The sequence below is a fragment of the Cannabis sativa genome, chromosome 2 (assembly GCF_029168945.1).
Source record: "Cannabis sativa cultivar Pink pepper isolate KNU-18-1 chromosome 2, ASM2916894v1, whole genome shotgun sequence".
NCBI lineage: Eukaryota > Viridiplantae > Streptophyta > Magnoliopsida > Rosales > Cannabaceae > Cannabis > Cannabis sativa.
In genome coordinates, this window is record NC_083602.1 from 52,212,838 (window position 1) to 52,235,665 (window position 22,828).

General features: G+C 33.1%; 4 protein-coding genes across 4 annotated transcripts; 1 reads left to right on the forward strand and 3 right to left on the reverse strand.

Moving 5' to 3' along the window:
* Positions 1–203: 203 nt before the first annotated feature.
* LOC115721363 (uncharacterized) lies at positions 204–7,680 on the reverse strand. Its single transcript, XM_030650648.2, has 20 exons — positions 7,471–7,680; positions 7,103–7,215; positions 6,889–6,964; positions 6,653–6,795; positions 6,156–6,242; positions 5,534–5,617; positions 5,145–5,352; positions 4,806–4,891; positions 4,409–4,640; positions 4,100–4,223; positions 3,367–3,503; positions 2,575–2,683; positions 2,234–2,276; positions 1,977–2,145; positions 1,808–1,878; positions 1,588–1,681; positions 1,187–1,417; positions 894–1,103; positions 570–800; positions 204–489 (listed from the first exon to the last, which is right to left on the reverse strand). Exons 1-20 carry the CDS (start codon positions 7,543–7,545, stop codon positions 364–366), a joined length of 2,649 nt encoding a protein of 882 aa, XP_030506508.2. The 5' UTR covers positions 7,546–7,680; the 3' UTR covers positions 204–363.
* Positions 7,681–8,422: 742 nt separating this feature from the next.
* LOC115720861 (bifunctional bis(5'-adenosyl)-triphosphatase/adenylylsulfatase FHIT-like) lies at positions 8,423–11,516 on the reverse strand. The gene is made up of 4 exons (XM_061108859.1): positions 10,802–11,516; positions 10,313–10,461; positions 8,787–8,885; positions 8,423–8,707 (listed from the first exon to the last, which is right to left on the reverse strand). Exons 1-4 carry the CDS (start codon positions 10,917–10,919, stop codon positions 8,591–8,593), a joined length of 483 nt encoding a protein of 160 aa, XP_060964842.1. The 5' UTR covers positions 10,920–11,516; the 3' UTR covers positions 8,423–8,590.
* A 1,081-nt stretch (positions 11,517–12,597) lies between these two features.
* Positions 12,598–14,595, reverse strand: LOC115718529 (bifunctional bis(5'-adenosyl)-triphosphatase/adenylylsulfatase FHIT). The gene is made up of 5 exons (XM_030647330.2): positions 14,437–14,595; positions 14,190–14,300; positions 13,386–13,532; positions 12,982–13,080; positions 12,598–12,902 (listed from the first exon to the last, which is right to left on the reverse strand). The coding sequence occupies exons 1-5, from the start codon at positions 14,545–14,547 to the stop codon at positions 12,786–12,788; spliced, it is 585 nt and encodes a 194-aa protein (XP_030503190.2). The 5' UTR covers positions 14,548–14,595; the 3' UTR covers positions 12,598–12,785.
* Positions 14,596–20,315: 5,720 nt separating this feature from the next.
* On the forward strand, positions 20,316–22,349 carry LOC115718919 (large ribosomal subunit protein bL17c). The gene is made up of 2 exons (XM_030647738.2): positions 20,316–20,890; positions 21,787–22,349. The coding sequence occupies exons 1-2, from the start codon at positions 20,629–20,631 to the stop codon at positions 22,194–22,196; spliced, it is 672 nt and encodes a 223-aa protein (XP_030503598.1). The 5' UTR covers positions 20,316–20,628; the 3' UTR covers positions 22,197–22,349.
* The last annotated feature ends 479 nt before the right edge of the window (positions 22,350–22,828 follow it).

Below are 22,828 nucleotides of genomic sequence, written 5' to 3' on the forward strand. Positions count from 1 at the left end.
TTTACATAATATTATTTATACATACAATTTTTTAAATTTTTTTATAAATATGCGTAAATTAAATTAGATCAATTACTTTTAAATGTCAATCAACATCTAATCTGCACAAGTACGAATATTCACACTTTGTGAATTGAATTAGATTGAATCGTGCAAATTGAATTAGATAGACCATTTTATGAACACCCCTATTCTTTTCTCTATAACTAAAGGAAAAATAATAAATTGATTCAAAAAATGTAAATTTTTTTTTTTTTTTTTGAATATGATAACAAAGGACTTGAAAAACATGCTACTCCATTGAAAATGGTACTATATAAGACAAGGGATTTAAGGAATCTACATGAAAACATTTTGGTTCAATTACATAATCTTATATACGTTATTCTTCTTATAGATTAAAAATTCAGCTTCAAGAGAACAGATTAGCTCATTGATAGATTCTTCTTGAGATCCATTAAAGTGCTTCACGATATCTGATAGAGTAACCTGGCAATAAACCCGAATTGGTAAACATAACAACGAAAACAATAGTTTGACAAAAAATAGATATCTAGCATTGAACTCACTCCATCCTTAAAGTTCTTAATCCAATCTAGCACAGAATCCTCAGTTGCCTCCGGTGGTGTGGAGATTCCTTCCGCTGGTTCAACGACTCTTTGTCGTTTTTTTGATACTGGATCCTCATCAGAGTCTATGGGCAGATCTGCAGGTTTCTTGTGGCAGTTGGACATAGTATCCGAGGGAGACACCCCAATCTCTTGCATTGTCAAGCAGACCTTGATATGTGAATAACTTACCTGTCATTATACAAAGCATATTTGAGTGATTATATATAATTATATATGTATTGTACTTATGGAAAAATGTTCAAGGTTGTATTGTAAGCTTACATCTTCTGGTAATTCATTCTTTATAGGCTTCAACTTTTCTTTCGAGCCAACCTTTAAAATGGCACTCTGAATATCTGACAACACTTCGTGTGTTAGTCCGATCTCTTGGCAAAATCTCATCCAATCCATTGCCAACCCTTCTCGGGCCGCATCGAGTATGTAGTCAATAACAGTTTGTTCTTTTATAGGAGCTGACCTACCTGGGAAGTTCTATGAAGAAAAAAGAAAAAGCCAGAGAATGAAATACAAATCCAGAAAAATTATGTTAGTGTAATTATGAAATAAAAACTTACAGCAATTTTCTCTATTTTGAGACCATCTTCCATCCACATTTTCCAAGCCTCAAACTTTGCTGGTGTTAACTTTCTCTGTTGATTGGACACCCCTTGTTGATCGGACACTGGATAGACTTTTCTGGTAATAGCAGTTTGTAAGTTTGCTTCTCCATCCAAGGAAAGGCTAAGACGGTGTGATAGCTGCTGAATAACTTGAAGAAAACGATCTCCGTGTTTCGTTACCAAGTGCTGCAACATTAGCTCAGTTAAGATTTCATTCAGCATCAAGTTAAGTTTCAAGTCAAGACCTTGAAGAACTCATGACCTCAATGACAAATGGTAAAAATGTGCATGATGCAATAGAAAAATTATTCTAATTTGTGGATTGCTTTGTCATTTCTCCCACCCTGAAGAGATACCTGGTTGACACCGTCGATGTTTGCTAAGCGTGCTCTCGTAGATGGTCGAGTCAATGCAATTCTTTTCATTGTCTGGTCGCCACATATGGCATATCTACAAAGGATTATAAAGAACAGATCAATTTCCCGAAACCAGCTCTAGGAAATATGTCAAAACAAAAATTTTAACGACCAATGACTTGGACAGTATTATTGTGAAAGAGAAGGGTAAAACCCTCACGGAGCTGTTCCAAGCTCCTTCGCAAGTTTCATTCTTTCTTCTAAAAGCATGTGGTAAAATTTTGCCTCAGTCTGTAAAAAATAATGTGCCAAAGTGAATATCTGAAGTGAAGCAGGAGTGGCAGATAAAGGAAATAATCAATTAACAAAAGTACTAATAGTACACCAACCTCAGAAAATCCTTCACTCTCCAAAGTACCCAAACTTTTAATTTCTCCATTGCCAGCAACGCTTTTATTTTCCTCATCGTCCATCATTTCACTGGTCACTGACAGAACCAGGGGTGGTTGATAATCAGGTGTGGCAGAACTAAGAAACTGTTCCCCTTTTGGACTCACTCTGATAAATGATGAATAAACTAAATTTAATAACTGAAAGCATACACCACATGCAGCTTTGAATGAAATTTAGATGGAAAACTGTGCACCTTATAGTTTTGAACACATCAGTTACAGTTTCCGTCAAATAATCTGTATGAATTACAATCTCAAGTTATAAACAGGTCAATTACAAAAACCAATTTTATCAGCATAAACCAAAGATAACTTAAATAACACCCATCCCAGCATTCAGGGCAAGTGTCAACGCAATATGATGTAAGCAGTTTCAAAAAATTTACTAATGCTTTGCTAATTATTTGATAGTTATCAAGCTACTGCAGTATTCAAGCTCTAAGTAATTTATTAGATAAAAAAAAAAAAGCTCTGAGTATTTTATAATGGTGGTCAACCCAAATCAACTACAGTATTAGAAGTGTAATCTCTATACCGTTAGAAATTAACTGATGAGCTAGAGCTTTCCACCAATTTGCAGAATAATCCTTGCCAAGGCCATGAAGTGGAAGCCTGTCAAACTGAGCATCCAAAATCTTTTTTGCCTGCACCAACAGTACAAGGACAAATCAAAGAAAAAGAGGGGATGGGGAAACTCATAATACATCAATTGTACACCTTTATTTATTAAGGAACAGTACAGTATGAACCTAAGTATGTATATCATTACACTATTTCAAGCTAGTAGCAAGCTACTTAAAAAATAAAAAAAAAATTAAAAAAAAAAACTAGTAGAAAATTGAATTGCAAAACTTCTCATGGATAAATCTAATTTTAGGCAAAAATAATTTTCAAAGTTAGCCTACCCTATAACTTCTGTTGCTCAAGGATTTTCCATATGCCAGATTAGCAACTAAATTATTTACTAGTTTTCTTTAAAGGTGGCAAGTTCTGCATTGGTTAAATTGCAAGCAAACAACTTTTTTCAAGTGCGAATGGGGAAATAACAGGGCGACCTTCAAAGCTATAAAATAAAAATGTCTAGACATGTTAGTCTCTAAGCACTAAAGATTCCCCCAAGGTAAACAAACTTTAGACTCCATAAAAATAACAACATGCAACACTGGGCCAACGATAAACAATTTAGAATCAAAAAGCAAATACTGTGAAAAAAAATTACAAGTAAAAAGAAATAACATATAAGTAAAGTGGATAAGAATAATATGTACCAATATACACTTCAAATTATAACAAATCTACCATCCTATTCCCTACTGATGAAACTTACACGAGAACCACGGAGAATGTCAACAGGCATATTCAAGCCCCATCTCCCCTTGCACGATCGAATACAGGCCAGTAGAAGGAATGCTTCTCTGGACATGTCACGCTCATTCTTTGAACTAAGGCAATTATCACAATTTCCTGAAAACATAATAACAGCCAATAATGAGAAACGTTTTAAACATTAATGCAGAAGATATTGTGCTAGTAGTGTGGTAATTAAGCTGAAACAACAATGTCAACTACATTTACATAATTATTAAATCATTGGAAAAAAACAATCTCAATGTTCAGAAGTCATATTAACTCATAATTGATTTTTCTATTATAATATTACTCACCCTATATTATCAAATATTGATGGTATTTTTACAGATACATTGCTATGTAAGCTAAGGTTGGTACTATTTCTAAATGTTTAAAATAACTCCTATTAATATTGAGCTATAGACCAAATAATATCAAAACCTTAACCAGGGCAGCACAGTATTCAAGCTAAGAAATCCATATGTTTCCCGTAAAAGCCCAGTATTAGCAGCTGTTGATGAAATCAATAATGTTAAAAAGCTAAAAGCCCCCCAAAAAGAACTAGAGATGTAGAATAACTCGCAAAATAAAAAATTGCTAAGAAGAAATTATATTTGAGTTCCTGTAACAAATCAAGACTCTAGATATTAAAAAAAATCTAGAAAAGACAACAATTCCAATGCAAAAGGTGAAAGGAAGCAAAATCCAACCACAGTTATCGGCCGGATAATTCTCCCCAAAATGTTTAAGCAAGAACGTTCTTCTGCATGTAGTCAACAAACAATAGCGTTGTGCAGCCATCAGTGACTCCATGACAGCTTTTCGCTGAGTTGCCTGGTGAACAGCACCCATAAGTACTCTCATATGACAGTGATAAACCCACAGAAGCAATTGTTAATAGAACTTGCTTACTTAAAATGCTAAGTGAATTAACAATTCAATTTATACAATCTGTATATAAGGCAATCAACTTATTAAGAAGCTATAAAGCAAATCAACTGAGAGAAAAGGATGTGTACTGTGTGCGATTCAGCTGTATAGAAGTCTCCTTTTGCAAAATCACTTCTTGTGTAGTAAAGCCAGCAGATAGATGGCACACCATCTCTCCCACAACGACCACTTTCCTGGTAGTAGCATTCTAGACTTTTGGGACAACCATAATGAATTACTTGTCTAATGTCCGGCTTATCTATTCCCATACCAAAAGCAATAGTAGCAACCATGACATGCAATTCGTCTCTTATAAATAATCTGGAAAGAGTTGAGAAAATGAAAAAATGGTATTATTATGTCTGATAAACATCATAGCAACCCTATGGCAATGAAAGAACCGAAGCATCCACTCCACAGCATGTATTCATGACATAAGAATGATGAAATCTGCTACGCAAATATACATAAAATGAAAGTTGGAACCTGTGGGACTCAGCACGAGCTTTATTATTCATTTGTCCATGATAAATTCCAGCCTTGATACCCACATCCTGAAGTGACTTGAATATCTAAGGAAAAAAAAGGTGAATAGAGTTAACAAAACAAAGTGATTTGAAAATACAACCGGGAACAAGATAAATCTTACAAACAGCCTACAAAAATCTGAAGACAAGTCATGTTAAACCTATAGTGGCTGTGCTTGTAAAAAAACATATATACTTATCTCTATTGTCTAGTAAAAGAAACAACATAGGTGAACTACAACATGTAACAGATGAAAAATCCCATTTCACAAAAATGTAGGCATGTAAAAAAACGAACCTGCTCAACATCCTTAACTGTCGTGCAATAAATAATGGTTGAACCAGCACTAGCTACATATTTTGCAATTTCTTTAACAAGCTCATCTACAGATGATTGACCGCGATTAAATAACTTGACACCATAGAAGAGATTGTGCCTGTCAAATGAGCCTATAGAGACAACAGGGTCTTTCATCTTTAGAGAGTTAATGATATCATTTCGAACCCTGAAATAATGCATTAAAAATAATCAAATAAATATATAAACCCTCATTCTCCAATCACAACTAGAAGTAGGCTACTCTTAAATTAAGATTTGACCAAACATGATGATTAGGTACATGTTTAAAAGATAATTTCAAAAGAAACAAAATAGTCTAATTGAGAGAGAGGGAGAGAGAGAGATACTTTTCAGTAGCAGTTGCAGTTAGGGCAACAAATGGAACGTTCACAAGAATACCCCGCAACTTGTCTAACTGCTTGTATTCCACCCTGTAAATCAAAAAGGACAAACTCCTCAAGTAATGATGGTGTGAAAAATATGGAAAACGGTGTATTAGTCCACAGTGATGTAGACAAGAAATGGAAAAACCTTCATGATCAAAAACCAAAGACAATAAAATAAAGTAATAGAAAACCTTAATAACAAATCAAAAAACTGAAGAAAGTACTCTGAATGGTAATTGAAATTTAAAAATTCAAATTACATAAAACATTTAAAGATCATAAGTTGATAACATATATTTCCAATTGAAAATTGGTTAAATTGATCACAAAAAATAGCCTTTTGCAAAGAGAAATTTAATCAAATTAATTTGAATAACCAATATACATGTTTAAGATTGCCGAATCTTATCAATCATCTAGGGACCATAATGACGGCAGACTCTCTACCAATTCCAACTTATAGTCCCAATTTCGATAGTACAGATTACAGAAGCAAATTTATCTAATGCATTAGTAGATTCCAAAGGCAGAGGCCAAATTTCTGAGAAGTCCAAGTTGGAAAGTAATAGGCAAACGTGATTACCTGAAATCATGCCCCCACTCTGATATACAATGAGCCTCATCAACAGCGAACAAACAAATTCCCACATTAAGCAAATTTGACCAGAAGCTGAAAATGAAACCAAAATCATGACACTAATTCGTGTAAAAAAAGTCATCCAACATTATATAATGTCACAAAAATGTCTACTCTTGTTTATAACTATCCACAATGATTTGTTACTATATACACCAACTCAATTACTAATGAAAAAATCACTATTTCCTTCTCTCATTTTAAGAATTTTAAAACATAATTTCCAACAAGGCTAAGATACCTTTTAAAATGTATTTGCAACTTATTTTCATTAGGTAGATTTGAAGGGCTAAACACACAAAAAAGTATTACACTACCAAACCTAAATGCATTGCATATGTTCATTCAAGTTTAGATGTATCCTGCAAATGATGTACATATAACAGTTCAAAACACTGATCTCCAAGATAGTGGCACGTCATTAATGCAAAAACCAATTATACCTGCTAGGAATCAAGCATGCCTTTTCAGGAGTCATATATAAGATATTGAAATGACCATTCTCGGCTTTCTTCTGGACAGATTGATCAGTCTGAGCACTTCCAAGGAACTCAGCTTTAATGCCCCGTTCTTTCAAAGCCATCACCTAATAATGCGAAATGAAAGAAATGCTCTAATCTCAAATTTGTAACCCAATGATGTCTGAACATTGAACACGAATAATTCGCTGCAAACTTACTTGATCTTGCATCAAAGATATAAGAGGACTCACTACAATTCCAGTCTTTCCAGCAATCAAGGGAGGTACCTGATAACTATAGTCCCAAAATTAATCGAACTTCTTAACCCGAAATCGAAACTTAAAGTTAAAACAGCAGCCGGAATTAAAAAAAAAAAAAACTGTTGCTTGCCCGGGCCAAAAAAAATGAATGGACTGATTTTGGGTAGCTTACCATAAGGACTTGCCACTTCCGGTTGCCATGACCACCATACAGTCCTTTTTTTCTAGAATATTCTCGATCACTTCCTTCTGGTACGGCCGAAAGGAAGAATAACCAAAGTAATTCTGCGCAACCAAGAAAAATCCATATTATACAGATAAAATCTATACACAGTAAGTAATAGCTTATGCATTTTCCTACAGCGCCACATACAAAAAATCTGACAAGGATAAACCCTAATCCGTATAGAAAATCATCAATGAGTGATGAGCAGTGACATGAAATATACTAAGTGTAAATGAGGAAGAAATCGCTTATATATTTTGAATACCTAAAAATACTAATAATAATAGTAAAAAGAAAAGGCATTGAAATCTTACTTTGAGTATGGATTCCATTGTTGTTCTGAGTTTGGAGGTTGAAAAGATGGGTTTTGAGGCGGGAAGAAGACTCATTAAAAGCTCTGAGTCTCAAGGAACGAGAGGCAGAGAGAGTACTGCATTGGGTGCACTGCCACCACTATAGTCTGGTGTTTGTAGTGCTTTACTGTATTTGTTTAATAATTTTTTTAAACTAAAAGTATTCATTTCCTTTTTTCTTATTATTTTGGGGAAATAATAATATGTTCCCGCCATATGTCTAAGTGGGCTCATTGCAAGCTCAAGCCTTTAAGGCCCAGTCTAGGCCCATTCTTCTTCATGTTTTTGATAAATTTTGATAAATATGAGATTTTTAATTAGGTTTTTACACCACATATTCAAATTTTGAACTTTTTTAGTCTAGGGCGGAATTTATTTAAAAAAAATATTATGTAAGTATTATACTGTGTATTGTGCTAAGTTTTTACTATTATTCTATTGTTGTTTTTTAATCGTTCCACTGTTGTTTTAATTGGTCTGTTTTATTATTTTACGGTTGTTTCAAAAAAAGACAATATTTTTGTAAAAAAGATTGTGTGACAGTAAAATTATAAATTTTTTGCTCAAAATCTAGTATTTTTGTAAAAATCTCTTTTTAATTTGAGCAATTTATTTTTTTTGTAGTTTTTTTTTTCCATATTCATAATTCGATATCTTCTTTTTCTACTCTTACAGCAAGAGCGATACATATAGGGTGTGTCTAGTAATATTTTTTTAATCAGGTTTTTATTTTTAATATTAAAAAAGTGAAAATATATTTTAAAATCATATTACATATTCTATAAAATTGTTTTTATTTTTTAATTTTTTAATTAAGAATCTAAATTTTTTTATAAAAAAAAAAAAAATCATCACTTTCAAGTAAAGTTGTTTAATCATGTTCTATGAGATATTGGTGGTGTTAATCAAGGAATAAGAAACCTGGCTCTCTCAATTCACTTTTGTCTCTTCTATCACATTCATTGAAAGCATTAGAATTAAACAACTCATTTTGAAGTGTAAAGAAAATAAAGAAAGAAATTAAAAGTGTCATAGAAAAACATAAGAGCCTTACAGCAGGCAATGCTGAAATGGTAAAAGACTACAAGAAAATCTTTCTATATTCTTCAGCTTCTTGAGCCCTCTCCTCAGGACTTCTGTCCTTCCTTTCGATATCTAAATCCATATTTTGCTTCAGTTTCTTATCATTGTCATCAATCTACATTGTTAAAGTGAAATACATATTAATTAAATTAAAAGGACTAGTGGAAGAACTTTCTATTTATATTCTTACTTACAGCATCATATATATCATCATTCCTCTCATAGTCACCAACTTTCCGTGGAACAATATGGATGTGAACATGGGCTACACTTTGTCCTGCTTGAGGTCCATCCTATAAAAAGTAGTGTACATTATACATTGTTATAAATACAGTTTGCTCCACTGGTAAGAGCGATTTATTTGACATTTAGAAAAAGAGCATTGTTATTGGGCACTAGTAGCGATATTAAAAGGTACTAGTAGGCACTATTGATGTCTTTTAGCATTTCTCTTAGAGAAATTATAAGACTAATTATGATTTTTGCCCCCTAAACTTTGACATGTACCAAATCATGCCCCCGGAACTATTGAGATTGTTAAATTTAAGGACTTTTGTCTAATTTCATTCAATTTTACTATTTATGTACTAAACCATGCTCTCCAGATTTTGATATATACCAAATTATGCCCCTCGAACTTTAAAATATACTAAATTATGTCTCTTGAACTTTCATTCATGCTATATTTTTTTACTAAATTTGGATAAAAGTCTTTAAGTCCAACAATCTCAATAGTTCATGACGCATTTTTAATGACCTTAATGTTGGGAATAAAGGACAATATTCCGATTCCCCTTCAGGATCAATATTTGCGGGAAAATACAATGGGGACTCCAAAATTCCTTTCTGATGTGAAAGATCAGTCAAAGCTGGAATCACAGAGCATATTCAGAATTTTTGGATATCTTCCAACGTAAATAGTACTTTACGAATAATAATCAAAGAACTAAATACATGCCAAGAATTATCTCGTGGCTAATAAAAACCACGGTAAACCTTCTACTATAACAATAATAATGGGTACACAATATTATACTCTCAAGTTCTGACAAATACTTGAGGAATACAGTCAAATCTCTCACACTCACTAGTATGGCAATCTCATCATCTCTCTACAAAATATTTCTCATAATTTTGTAAGAATTCTCTTTTTCTCACTTTCTTAGATTTCTCTTACTAAGAGGTATTCTCACTATTTTCTCAAGAGCCTCACTCTTCACTCTTGGAATAGCTTGTGATGGTTGTAATGAGATGAACAAATGAAAGGGATGGAGCTCTATTTATAGACCTCCTTGAATGTATGAACAAGACACAAAAAATCAATCTTGCATTAAATGCATGGTTGAAAATGTGCATATGTCTCAAGTCAAAAATTACTATTGTAACTTTTTCACATGGTTGAAAAATACAACCATATTTTCACATGGTTGAAAAACAACCATTACCCATCACTTAATGTCAAAGTTCAGGGGTAAAATTCTTAATTACGCAAATTATAATATAAATTATTTTATATGATGATATATATTTTAGGATATCACACTAATTTTTGTGACATACTAAATAATATTAGGTGTTGAAAATTGATTTTAAAGCAATTTATTTCACGAATGAATAATATAAACTTTAAAACAAGTTATTTTGAAGCATGTTAAAACTGATTACTGCAAGTCATATAAAAAATTTTGAAATATAATTTTCCCAATTAACAAAATCTTACTTGTATTGTGAATGTGAGGGAAGATGCTTTGTGGTAGGTCTGGAGGGGAGCAGAGATTTTATGAGCTATTGTCCATAGATCGTTAGTCTCATCAATAGTTAGATCAGCAAAGCGTTTCACTTCACGTTTTGGGCACACAAGTACATGTACTTAACATTATATATGTTAAGTTTAATCAAATTGAAAACTATTTACTTCAGATATTTAATGAAGTTTAATTAGCAGTTAACCCCAGTTTAATTAGTCGTAACCATTAAGCATGCAACTTTGGGTTTTAGATAATTTGAGTATACATACAATACAGATTAACAAATTAGAGAGGGGAAAAAACAAAGGATATGACCTGCAAAAGAAAAGAACTTAAATAAATATCACACAGAAATGAAAGAGAGTTTTCTTTCCAAATTGATTTTAACTTGAGAATTTGAAGGATTATTTGATTATAGAATATAAGCTCATAATTTTCGTAAGTAATTAAGTAAATTATACCAGGAAGAACAGGACGGAGATTAACGAAGGCAAAGGAGAGATGGGTTGTGTAAAATACATCGTTGCTGCTAATCTTGTGAGGCCCAAAGGCATAGAATAACTCCTTCTCCATAGCCATATCTAATTTATTATTAGTATTCAAGTTATTGTGATGGGAATTGAAGTTGAAGATGAGATTTGAATTTATTATCTAATTTATTGATTGATTAGTTTCACTTTTTTGATGGTGGTGTCTTCTATAATAAATCTAAGGAAGGTACTAGGTGGATTCTGAGCAATAAAATATTTCCCACTCGAAGACCATACTTTCTCAAAAAACAAAGTTGGAAGAAACTACCTTCAAATATAATATAATATAATATATATAGTAACAAAGTCTGAAGTCATGCCCCTCTCAACTTTCCAACTAATTTGTGTTAAAACAATGGTATTGGCGTATGTTTTGTTTCATTGTTTGTATTGATTTCAATTGAGTTTTTTATTTTTTTGACAAATCTTCTTGTCCCAATTAGCATTATTTAAAAATTATTTTGTAAGTTTTTACTTTAATGACCATCAATGTAGTGGTAGGAATGCATCACCTCCACGTTGGTTCATGGTTTGATTTAATCCAGTTCCAACAGAAAATGTTGAAGATGTTATGAGCTTATCTTGATCTTGGCGGTGCACCCCTTTGCGGATGAAAACCCATAACTCAAACATGTGAAGGGATCTCTTTGACTCCTATGGTTAACTAGGGATATTTGGGTTCGCCAGGCGTGACAATTTGGTAAGCAATCTCAGTGGCACCTTAGAGCCCTTAAAATGCAAGGTATTGCGGCAGAGAAAGACTTGCAGTTTGTTAATACAGAAAGTGATCCTAACATAGTTATTAAAAGTTAAGAGTCTAAATTTAGATGTAACATTAATAACTATGTTGCTTGTTGTAGAAGTTTTTTGAACTCTTTTCTGAGATGTAATTTTTTAAAAAGTGTTTAGATCTTTTAACTTTGTTGCTCACAATTTAGTTAGGTGGGTGTTTACGCAAAATGTAACTGGTATTTTTGAGACTTCCTCAATATTAGATAATATTGTCTATAATGGCCATTAGGCCTATTTTGTTTACTTTATATAATAATGCTTCTTTTCCAAAGAAAAAAAAAACGCAAGGTGCTAAAGGTTACTCCACACTAGCTGCTCCTTGCTATAAACATAGTCTCATAGTGTGAGGCACTTCAATATCTAACTATTACTCGGCCTAACATAAAATACATTGTCACTAAGCTGAGTTAGTTTTTAGTCTTTTAAAAAAAGGGTGTGTTGAAGTAATTGAAACACACAACTACACATGGAGCTAGCTTCAAAACTAGCTCAATCAAGGCACTCACTCTACAAGGCTTCTCGGATGCAAAATGGGCCAAGTCGCCCTAATGACAGGCACTCGACGAGCCTATTGTGTTTATCTTGGAGCTCCAAAAAAGTGAATTGTTGTGGCTCGGTCAAGTACTTAGTTTGAGCATAGAGTGTTAGCACATGCTGCTGCTGAAGTCATAAGATATAAGAATATACTTAAAAGAGATGCATATTCCTGTTCAAATAGTCTGATGTGTCAGCCTTAAAGCTGCTTCACTCGCGGCTACTCCAATTTATCACCATGCAAGGACAAAGTACTGAGATTTGGTGTCCATTTTGTTCAAGACATGGTGATACAAAGACTCATTATTATTCGATATTTCCCAACTTATGAACAGATTGCATGAAATTACAAAAAGCTTATATGTAGAGAGATTACTTCGAAGTCAGAAATAAGCTTCAAGTTCAAGTGAAAAAAGTAAGTGACGTTTAATTAACACATAATGTTAGTAATCTGACTCCCAACTTTTTGTCACTTTCAATTTAGTTAACAGTACACAGCAGAAAAATGTATGTATGTAGAATCACTTATCAAATAAGTTTTGACTTACAAGTCAAAGGAAACAACTGGTATCATATGCATATGCATTGTCTACAAAAATAGCTTTCTATATTCTTCTGCTTCTTGAGCCATCTCCTCAAAGCTTCTGTCCTTCCTTTCCTTATCCAGGTCCAGCTTTTCTTTTAGTTCCTTATCATTTTTGTCAATCTACACCACCAAATCCAAATAAGACAATATTTAAACATAAGTAACCAAAATCAAGGACAGGAAGAATTTTCCATCTTACTGCATCGTATATGTCATCATTATTCTCAAAATCTCCAACTTTCCTTGGTATAATATGAATGTGAACATGAGGTACAGTTTGTCCTGCCTGGGGTCCATCCTTGATTTTCAAAACAGAGATCAAAGCAGTCAGTTTTCTCTAAAGGATTCCCACCATTTTCATCATTCCCAGTGCTGATTAGCAACGAATGTAGAAGGGGATGGTATGAGGAGGTTCTTATGAAGTAGCTTCCATCAAGACATAACAGATAAAAAAATAAATGAATCTCATTGAACAAACACAAAATGTAGGTTCTTGCTATTCTACATTCATCATCTGAAAATGGAAAACTCCATAAGACAAACAATGTAAATTTATATTAAAATGAGAAGGAAAGAAAATGAAAGAAAAATAATGGAACACACTTGTATTGTGAATGTGAGAGATGATGCTTTATGGTAGCTCTCAAGCTGGCCACCAACCCTTTGTGCTGTGATCCATAGATCTGTAGTCTCATCAGCAGTGAGATCAACAAACCGTTTCACTTCACGCCTCGGACAGACAAGCACGTGTACATATTGTCAAGGAAACAAAGTTGAAATGACTCATAAGCAATTTGTGGGCTAATTTTACTACGAATGCACCAGTAGCAATGCCAATGAAGTTCAACATAATTTAAAGCATGCAACTTTGGTCAATTGGTTTACATGTTACAAGTTTGTAATAACTTGATGTTGTATACCAAACATACATACAAATTATAAGAAAACTGATTACTCTTTTAAAAAGCTGCTGTGTAATTGTTTAAAACAACCCAAAAAATAATAATCCCAAAAAATACAGAGTTAGCACAATTTGTCCTTTTTCTTTATGCAAACAAATCAAAAATCAAAGTATTTAGCTCACAAATATCAAAATGCCACACACTTCATAAGAAAAAGGATATGACCTGCAAAAGAAAAGGAAGAAAAAGTAATCATCGCAACTGGAATAACACATCGATATCATCACATGAAAGGGAAAGAAAAGACAAGAAAAAGAAGCTATATTAAGGGAAATTCTACATTAAGAAATTGTTATGCTATATAATCAACTCAAAAGTGGACAAATGTAAAGAGAGTTGATTGATCCCATAACTTAGCTTGAGCTTAATTATGAAATAGCAATATAGATATTTGCAAAAGACAAAACAATGGAAAAGACGAAATAGACAGTTAGTCATGGGCCATACCAGGAAGAACAGGACGGAGGTTGACCATGGCATAGGATAGGTGGGACTTGAAGAACACTTCCTTGTCGTCTATCTTATATGGCCCAAACTTGTAGCTGTCCATAGCCATCTGGGTATAGTTGAATCAATTTATCAGTAAATCAGAATCAAAATAAAAAATACATTAAGAAAAAAAAAATAAAAATAAGAAGGAAGAAAGGGGTTTGGTTTGGTAAGGTTAGGGTGGGAGTGGGAGTGGTAGTTGCCTTGGGGGTGGAGATACGTCGGAGCGGTGTAAATGAACGAGCGACGAAACCAGTGATATGCGGAGCCAAAGACAAAGAGGGGAGTAGTTGCAACGCCCAATGCTTTACCATTCTCTGTCAGCTCCAATATTTTTTTTTTTTAATATTTAATTGGAAGTTTATTTATTTATTATTGTTTTTTTTAGGGTCCGTTTGGTACAGGACTGGATTGGATTAGACAGACTAATTTGTCTAATCCAGTGTTTGGGCATGTTAGAAGTCTGCATAACTAATCCAGTTAACCTCATCTGTCTGGGATTATTTATCCCATCCAGCAGGGTGGGATAAATAATCCCATGCAGGTGAGATTTTTTTTTTATCGTTTTTTTTTATTTTAATTTTATTAATATATTTTAAATTTAACTATTATTTAAAGGAAATAATTATCACACATTTATTTATACATTTTCTTTATCAAAAACTTATTCATTAAAATTAGTGAAAATGTATAATTTTAAATTATTATACATAAGTTTTCAAAATTTAGAATATTATTAATTAAATAATAGTTACTTAAATTAATTCTAAGAAAAAAAATATGACAATAAAATTATATATTATTTTTAAATTACTAAAAAATTTATATAAATATTTTTAAAAATTAATATTTATATTAAATTAGTGATTAAATTAGTGTTTAAGATAAACAATTTTATATTATTCAAGTATTTTTATTTTACTATTTTATTATATATTTATGATATATTCTTAATTATATATGATGTATTATTTTTTTTTACTACGAATTATTTATTTTTATTTATTTATTATTATATATTTTAATTTTAATTTATTATTATATATTTTTATTTAATTTAAATTTAACTTTTTCTAAAAAGAAATAAATAAAATAGTCCAGTCCATTCTTAAACCAAACACAGGATTACTTTCAGCATAATCCAATCTTGTCCAGTCCAGTCCAATCTTTTTCAATCCAATCCAGTCCAATCCTGCTTACCAAACGGGCCCTTAAGGGTTAATAACAAAGGAAAATTTGATTTTCTATACTTAAAAAACCTTAATATTTTATTCTTAAACCAATACATTTCAAACTAAAAAAATATATGACACTTTTATCTAAAACCCAAAAATACCCCTCTCATAACTCAGCCCCATTTTTTCCCAACCCGCATATGCATCGGACCCCCCCCCCCCCATTGGGCCCCATCGGACCCCCAGCTTACAAGCATCGGACCCCATCGGACCCCAACCCAATTTTTTTCCCCAACTCGCAAGCATCGGACCCCATCGGGCCATCGTCTTCCCCAAACTGCAATTTTCCCAAATCTCAGATCTGAACCTAAAATCGAACCTAAATCTAACAAAACTCACCGTGCACACATAAACACATACATTATACATTATAACCCTAGAATCAATACCTATCAATAGTCCAAAACATATATCACACAAAAAAATGACAAAAAAAAGGGGGTCGGCGTTGTGGACGGTGGTGAGGGGGGGTTTGGATTGTGGTTCGGTTTGGGTTGTAGACGAGCAGAGAGAGAGAGAGAGAGAGAGAGAGAGAGAGAGAGAGAGAGAGAGAGAGAGAGAGAGAGAGAGAGAGAGAGAGAGAGAGAGAGAGAGAGAGAGAGAGAGAGAGAGAGAGAGAGAGAGAGAGAGAGAGAGAGAGAGAGAGATGGGGTTGAGTTATGAGAGGGCTATTTTTAGGTTTTAGATAAAAGTGTCATATTTTTTTTAGTTTGAAATGTATTGGTTTAAGAATAAAATATTAAGATTTTTTAAGTATAGAAAATCAAATTTCCCATACCAAATCACTATCTATTTTGCAAAGATTATTGATTAGATTTTTTGTTTTATTAATTGACAAAATAAACTTTGTATTTCTTAAATTAAAAAACAGACATTGTATTTTCTAAAATAGTACAAATAGGATTTTGAGCTCAATACTCGATAATTTTTTTTAATATAATAACTTAAAGACAATTTAGCACGAATAGAAGTGAAAAACGTAACAATTGTTATCATAACACATCTATATTAGGTTATTATTAAGTTTTATTTTACATAAAAAATCAATTCATGATACTATTTAATACTATCTTAGAAAATATAAGGTCTAATTTGTCATTTAATAAAACAGAAGGTCTAATTATTAACTTTTACAAAGTATAATGTGTGAATATTTATCTTTTTTTTTTTTAATTATTTTGAACAACTAAGGGCACCAATCCACAAAGGGAGAGGGATCTAATCCATACAATAAAACTTATTGTTAAGTTATAAAAGAGATGAGGGTTTGCCTTCCTCTTCTAGTGAGGTGTTCTCGATATGGTGGAGGAAATTCTGGGGTTTAAAAATTCCGCGAAAAATTCTTCAATTTGCATGGCGAGGTTTCCATAAGATTCTACCATCGAATGGTGGCCTATTTCAGCGTAAGGTTATTCCTCATAACAACTGTCATATTTGTGGTTATGGGGGTGATTCAAATTCACATGTAATTTTTGGAAAATTTACATGGTATACTAACTTTTGTCATTTTTTTACAAAAATATTGTCAGGCGGTATTTTTTACTTTTTTACTGTGTTTTTTTATAAGTTTCATACTGCAGTATACTGTGTTAATTTTTCACTGGTGTTTTTTAGTTGTTCTACTGGTGTTTTGAGTTGTTCTGTTTTGTGTTCTACTAGTGTTTTATAAAAACACAGTATTTTTGTAAACTTTTCCGTGTGACAATATTTTTGTAAAAGTTACCCCAAATTCTAGTATTTTTGTAAATTTCCCTAATTTTTTGGTGTCCATGGGCTCAAGGAATTTAGACTTTATTAGATTACCTTTTCCTTCACGAGGCGAAGGAAGATTTATCTTTTAATTAATAAGTTATGCTTCTGAGATTATGGAGAAAAATTCATTTGAAAGATTAATTATTATTTCATGGGCAATATGGAAGGAGAGAAATAAAATGACTCATGGTGATCCTCAAAAACACCCTAAGCAAATAATTAGTTGGATCTCAAGTTTCTGTGACTCTGTTGATTTAACGAAGGAGCTAGTAAAGAAAATTTTGGCTATGAGTGAGGATGGGGTTTCTAACTACTCTCCTTCTCAAATGGATCCTTTCACAATCAATGGATCCACTTCGCTGGTAGATGCAACTGTCTTAAAAGAATCTAAGTTATTTGGTGTGGAAGCCATTATTATGTCAGCAAATCATACAGTAATGGTTGCATTAAACACACCATTACAAGATTAGTACTGTAGATTAATTTTAAGGTTTTTATTTCATACAGTGAACAATAGTATTTCTAAAAGTTTGAGGATTTTGACAATTTAATTACACTGCACTAAGGACTAGTACTAACCAAAGGATTCTTAGTAGAGGAGTATGGATTATGTGTGTCTATTTGCTCAGTTTGTACACGAGTTATAACTTTGTTAGTTACTAACCAAAGTGTAGGACTTTACACTTTGGTTATTAAGGGGTGTTTAGTTTTATTTTTCTTTTTTGTTTTACTGTAATTTTAGATCGGTGTTAAAAGGTTTTATTTGAGTGTTTAGTATTGTTATTATTTTTCTCTAATTTGTGAATAGTAGGTTTTCCTGCCTGTAATAATGTTGTTTTGTTTGTCTATTGTTTGATTCTTTACAGGTAGTATTACTGTTTTTCAAGCTGAAACTTTTGCCCTGCTGACTGGACTAAATTGGGCTCATTTGTGTGGAATTCCCCTAGAAGCGGTTAAATCTGATTCTCTCTCCGTATTTATGGCCATCAATAATGGGAAGGTTTTCGTTAATGAGATGGGTGTGCTGTTAGAGGATGTCATAGCTTTATTGTCTAAATTTCTGAGGGCAGTTTTGTCTCATGTGTCTCGCAAAGATAACACTACGGTCAATCAATTGGCTAAACATGCCCTTAAGCTAGACAATGCGTTATGCTGGTTTGAAGAGGTTCCAACATTGATTATTGAAGTCTTCTCGGGAATGTCCTAATGTGATTCAGATCACGTTTTTTTTTTTTTTAAAAAAAGCTTTAAAGTGTAGTTTTTTTTTTTTTTTAAACAAAACAACCTGTTATTAATGAGAAAAAAAAACTCAAAACCCAAAGTGTAGAGCGGCAACAAAGGGCATCACTTCCCAACAAAAAAGGACTTAAAACACGAGCTGAAAGTAGCCCAAGCTGCCAAGTCATGAGCAATGTCATTGGATCCTCTTGAAATCCAACAGAAGTGAGCATTAGAGAGACCAGAAAAAATAAGAAGTATGTCATCAAAGACTCCACTAGACTTCCAAATTGGAGCTTTCCTTCCAATCAATCCATGCATTGCCATTTTGCAATCCGAAAAGAAGGTGATACTTGACCAGCTTCGCTGCAAAACCAGACGACAAGCATGTTGTATAGCTACCAACTTTGCCGCAAAGGCAAAATCCACCAAACACTTAGCCGTGAGGGCCTCCATCACTTCCCCCAACTTGTAAAAAACAATCACCGTAATGATCCCAAAAAGACCTCTAACCGTTACATCAACAAAGATATTATGGTGACTCCACGGATGGTTACGAGTATCAAAGTTGGCAATAGACATAAGCCTCACCTCCTACACCTCAGCAAGAAAAAGAGAGAATACATTTATGAAAGGCTATAAATCAGCCAAAATCAAATTAATGTTTAAGTTTATTACACTTTGGTACAAGCTAGCTTATATTTAAAATAAGATTTTAATAAATATATAAATATTTATTATTTTATTAATAAATATTTAAATAAAAATTAAAAAATATTTATAAACTTAACCAATTTCAAAGTTACACGTGTTGGTCCAATCAACTACTTCGCGGATCTAATAGAGAAAAAGTAACAAGATTACTGTTTTTTTTTTAAATTTGAATCATTTTTTTCGCAAAAAATAAGTTTGTACTGTTATAAACACCAAATTGTTAGCAAAGCCCAAGAACAGGGCCCAATACCAATTGACCCAAAGCTAATGGACCAAAAAGATAAGAGAATGGGCAGATAATTGTGTCAAAAACCAGGAGGTGGAGCTTTCGGCTTCAACTGTCAACGAAGGGGAAGAAGCTGCTGAAGGTGAGCATGAGCTTCTAGCACGTGGGAGAAGGAGTGGAGTGAGATCCAAATGGCTAAGAGACTTTGTGATGGCTGAAAGGAGTTGAGAAGCTAGCTGGATGAACCACTTTTACTTTTCCATTTGAGATATAATTTCCTTTTCTTTGCTTTGTTTAGAGACATATAAATAGTGGCTGAACCTTTTTTAGTTTTGAATTGTGGAATGAATTTGTAATAGTTTGCATTTGAAGATTTGTCCTGTCTCGAAGAGAATCTTATTGCTATTACAAATATTGAGTATTTATGACATATCTATATAAAATAAAGTAATAACACACGTGTAAAAGTGCTTGAATTGTTAATGTGAAGTAATATTTTTTTTTCTCTCTTTAAATGTTGCATATGTGGCGTTACTTTATGAGCCATTCATGCTTAATAAATTATAGAGCATTATTATTATATATTTTAAAGTGTTTAACACTATAACAATATAATGTGTTGTGAGTAGTTAACGATTTTTTATATTATTTATTAAATTAAAATATGTGAAACTTTTTATGCCCCTTTACATTTCAAAAAAAAAAAAAGATCCAATATTAAATTAAATCCATAACATTACAATGACAAAGCAACATATCACCAAAGAGAAGGAAACAAGAACAAATCATAAGAGAAAGAGTTAAAAGTAAGAAGGAAAGCTATACAAAAGAATATTTTAGTAATGCATAAAAACGACCATAATGTATTAAAACGACACATACAAAAAAGATAATAAGATACACTCCTACACAAGTAACTGTAAATTAAAATCATATAGACGAATGAGCTTCGTGAAACTAAGTAAGAAAGGGGTGTAAACGTAATTTTAACCTTTTCTCCTCTCAACACAATTCCTCCCTGTAATCGAATCAGAACCGTCGATGATAATCGAACGGTCTCAAATTTTCAGAGATTAAATCCCGAGGAACCATGGCCAAAACATACAAGTGAACTAAGCTTCTTTTCTCTCTCCTTTATCCATATTCACAGAATAAGAAGAAGCAGAGAGCTTCATCCACCGTCACTCCAAAAAAAAAAATTGTTGATTGGGTTTCGCGGCTGCGGCCATAATCGTACTAGTAGAGCTCAAATGGGGTTTTGCGCAAATGCAATTGCTCCCACTAGCAGTAATGGCGGAATATGGAGCATGGCGTCTCTGAAGTCATCCTTGCCTTCCATTTCTCCATCTTCTTCGTCTTCTTCGCTTCGCCTTCCGGTGGCTTCTGCTGCTTTCCCGTCTTTTTCTCCATCTGGGTTTAGGCCGTCGTCTCGCCCCAAACCCAAAGTGGTTCTTCGCTCTTTTTCTGGTCTCGCTCCTCTTCATACCGACCTCTTCAACATTGCTTCTTCAGGTAACTTGTTTAAGCCTAATTGGTTTAAAAATTGGGTCTTTTACCCTTTGGTTGCTTGTTTTTGAATTTTATTAAGTCAATTGCTTTTTGTTGATATTGTTTATTGGATTCTGTAATATGGAATTAGCTCTTTAATCGTATTTATCAATTAATTTTTATGCTAATACTGTTTGATACTTTGATTAGGAATGTACTACAATCGACTGTGTAGTGTAGAAAGATGTTTTGGGTGTATGCTATCTTTGAGAATTGGAAGTCTTTTTTCTTTTTTCTTTCTCTGATATGTTTTTGGATAGAGAAAATTTATCATGGTACTAATGGAGAAATTGAAGGTGTTTGATTTATTATTTTGGGTCTTTTCTTTTAGGCACTTTAATCTTCTGTCTTTGCCCTTCACCTAAACCATCAGTCAGAATTTTAACGAATTTGAATCAATAAGCTAAGCTACTAAAAGTTGTATCACAAAGATTTTGGAATAATTGAAAATGCAAGATAAGTAGATCAATGCTTCACATTCAACATTTAATAACAGTAGCCAAAGAAATCTGTAATTTGCAGTAATTCAAGGTGTTTCCTACATAATTTTCAGCTCTATAAGTTATTGTAGCACATTTTGGGGATAATATTTAAGAGTTTGTTTCGGCCAGATAACTTTTTTCCTTGGAGCTTCTGAAGTGTCTGCCTTATCTCTATCTGACTTTCAGCAGAATATTCAATCTTCTGTTGTTTTTGTGATCATGTTGCGTTATTACTCACTTTTTAGGCCTATTGTTACACATGACCAGCGTTAACTAAGTGATTATTTCCAGCACATGCATCATTAATCCTGAATTCTGTCTTCATGGTAGAAAAATAACATTGAGATTTTTGCACCCCTTTAAACCTTCTTGCTGCAGAAATGAACAGCTTTGAGCATCGATTTGCCATGATCGACAATGGGGGCCGAATTTCTGCCATGAGACATGGCAAGCGAATCCCCAGACTCAGCAGGCCAGCTGACCAACGTAAAGCACTGCTTCGAGGTCTTACAACTCAGCTTCTGAAGTATGGTCGAATCAAAACTACTAGAGCAAGGGCAAGCGCGATGAGGAAGTATGTTGATAAGATGATCACTCTAGCAAAAGATGGTTCTCTTCACAAGAGGAGACAAGCTCTTGGCTTCATCTATGAGAAACAGATAGTCCATGCCCTGTTTGCAGAAGTACAGGATAGGTATGGAGAGAGAAATGGAGGTTACACAAGGATTATCAGAACTCTGCCGAGGCGAGGGGATAATGCTCCTATGGCCTACATTGAGCTTGTCTAGCTTCTAATCACATATCTTCTTGCAAACATATGTGAAATCGGTTTCCTAATTCCGATTCTTAGCTGGGAAATGTAGTTCTGTATTCAAGCGAGACAAAAATTCTTTGTATTTTTACTTTTTCCTTGAAATAGTTCTCAGATTTTGCAGGCTTAACTATTCTCTGTTGTTACATAAGTTCAAGAACTTGGTGCATAGAAGACCTTATTGAAAAATGTTTATAAAACCATAATTGCATAGTTTTCAGATTGTGCAAAGTCATTTGCTATTGCTATCCCAAGCCATAGAGCAAATTTTATTCTTCACAAATGAAAATAAAATAAAATCTAGAGCCCTATACTGGTCTTGGCTCTGTCAGCTTGATTCATGACAGAGGCAAACAAATCTTACTTCCCCTCTTAGTTTTGTTTTCGGGTCTTGGGGTAATTTGTAAATATCATCAATTCATTACTTGAAGTAAGCTTAAAAAAGGATTATGCTAAACAATATTGAAATTGTCTCTTGTGTCGACTTTTCTCTATGCTCCCACTAATAGTAATAATACATAACTAAAACTTCTCAACAAAATAAACTAATAAAAAAATACTTACGTATTTAACGATCTAATTTGTTTTTTAAAAATTGTCTTTTAAAGC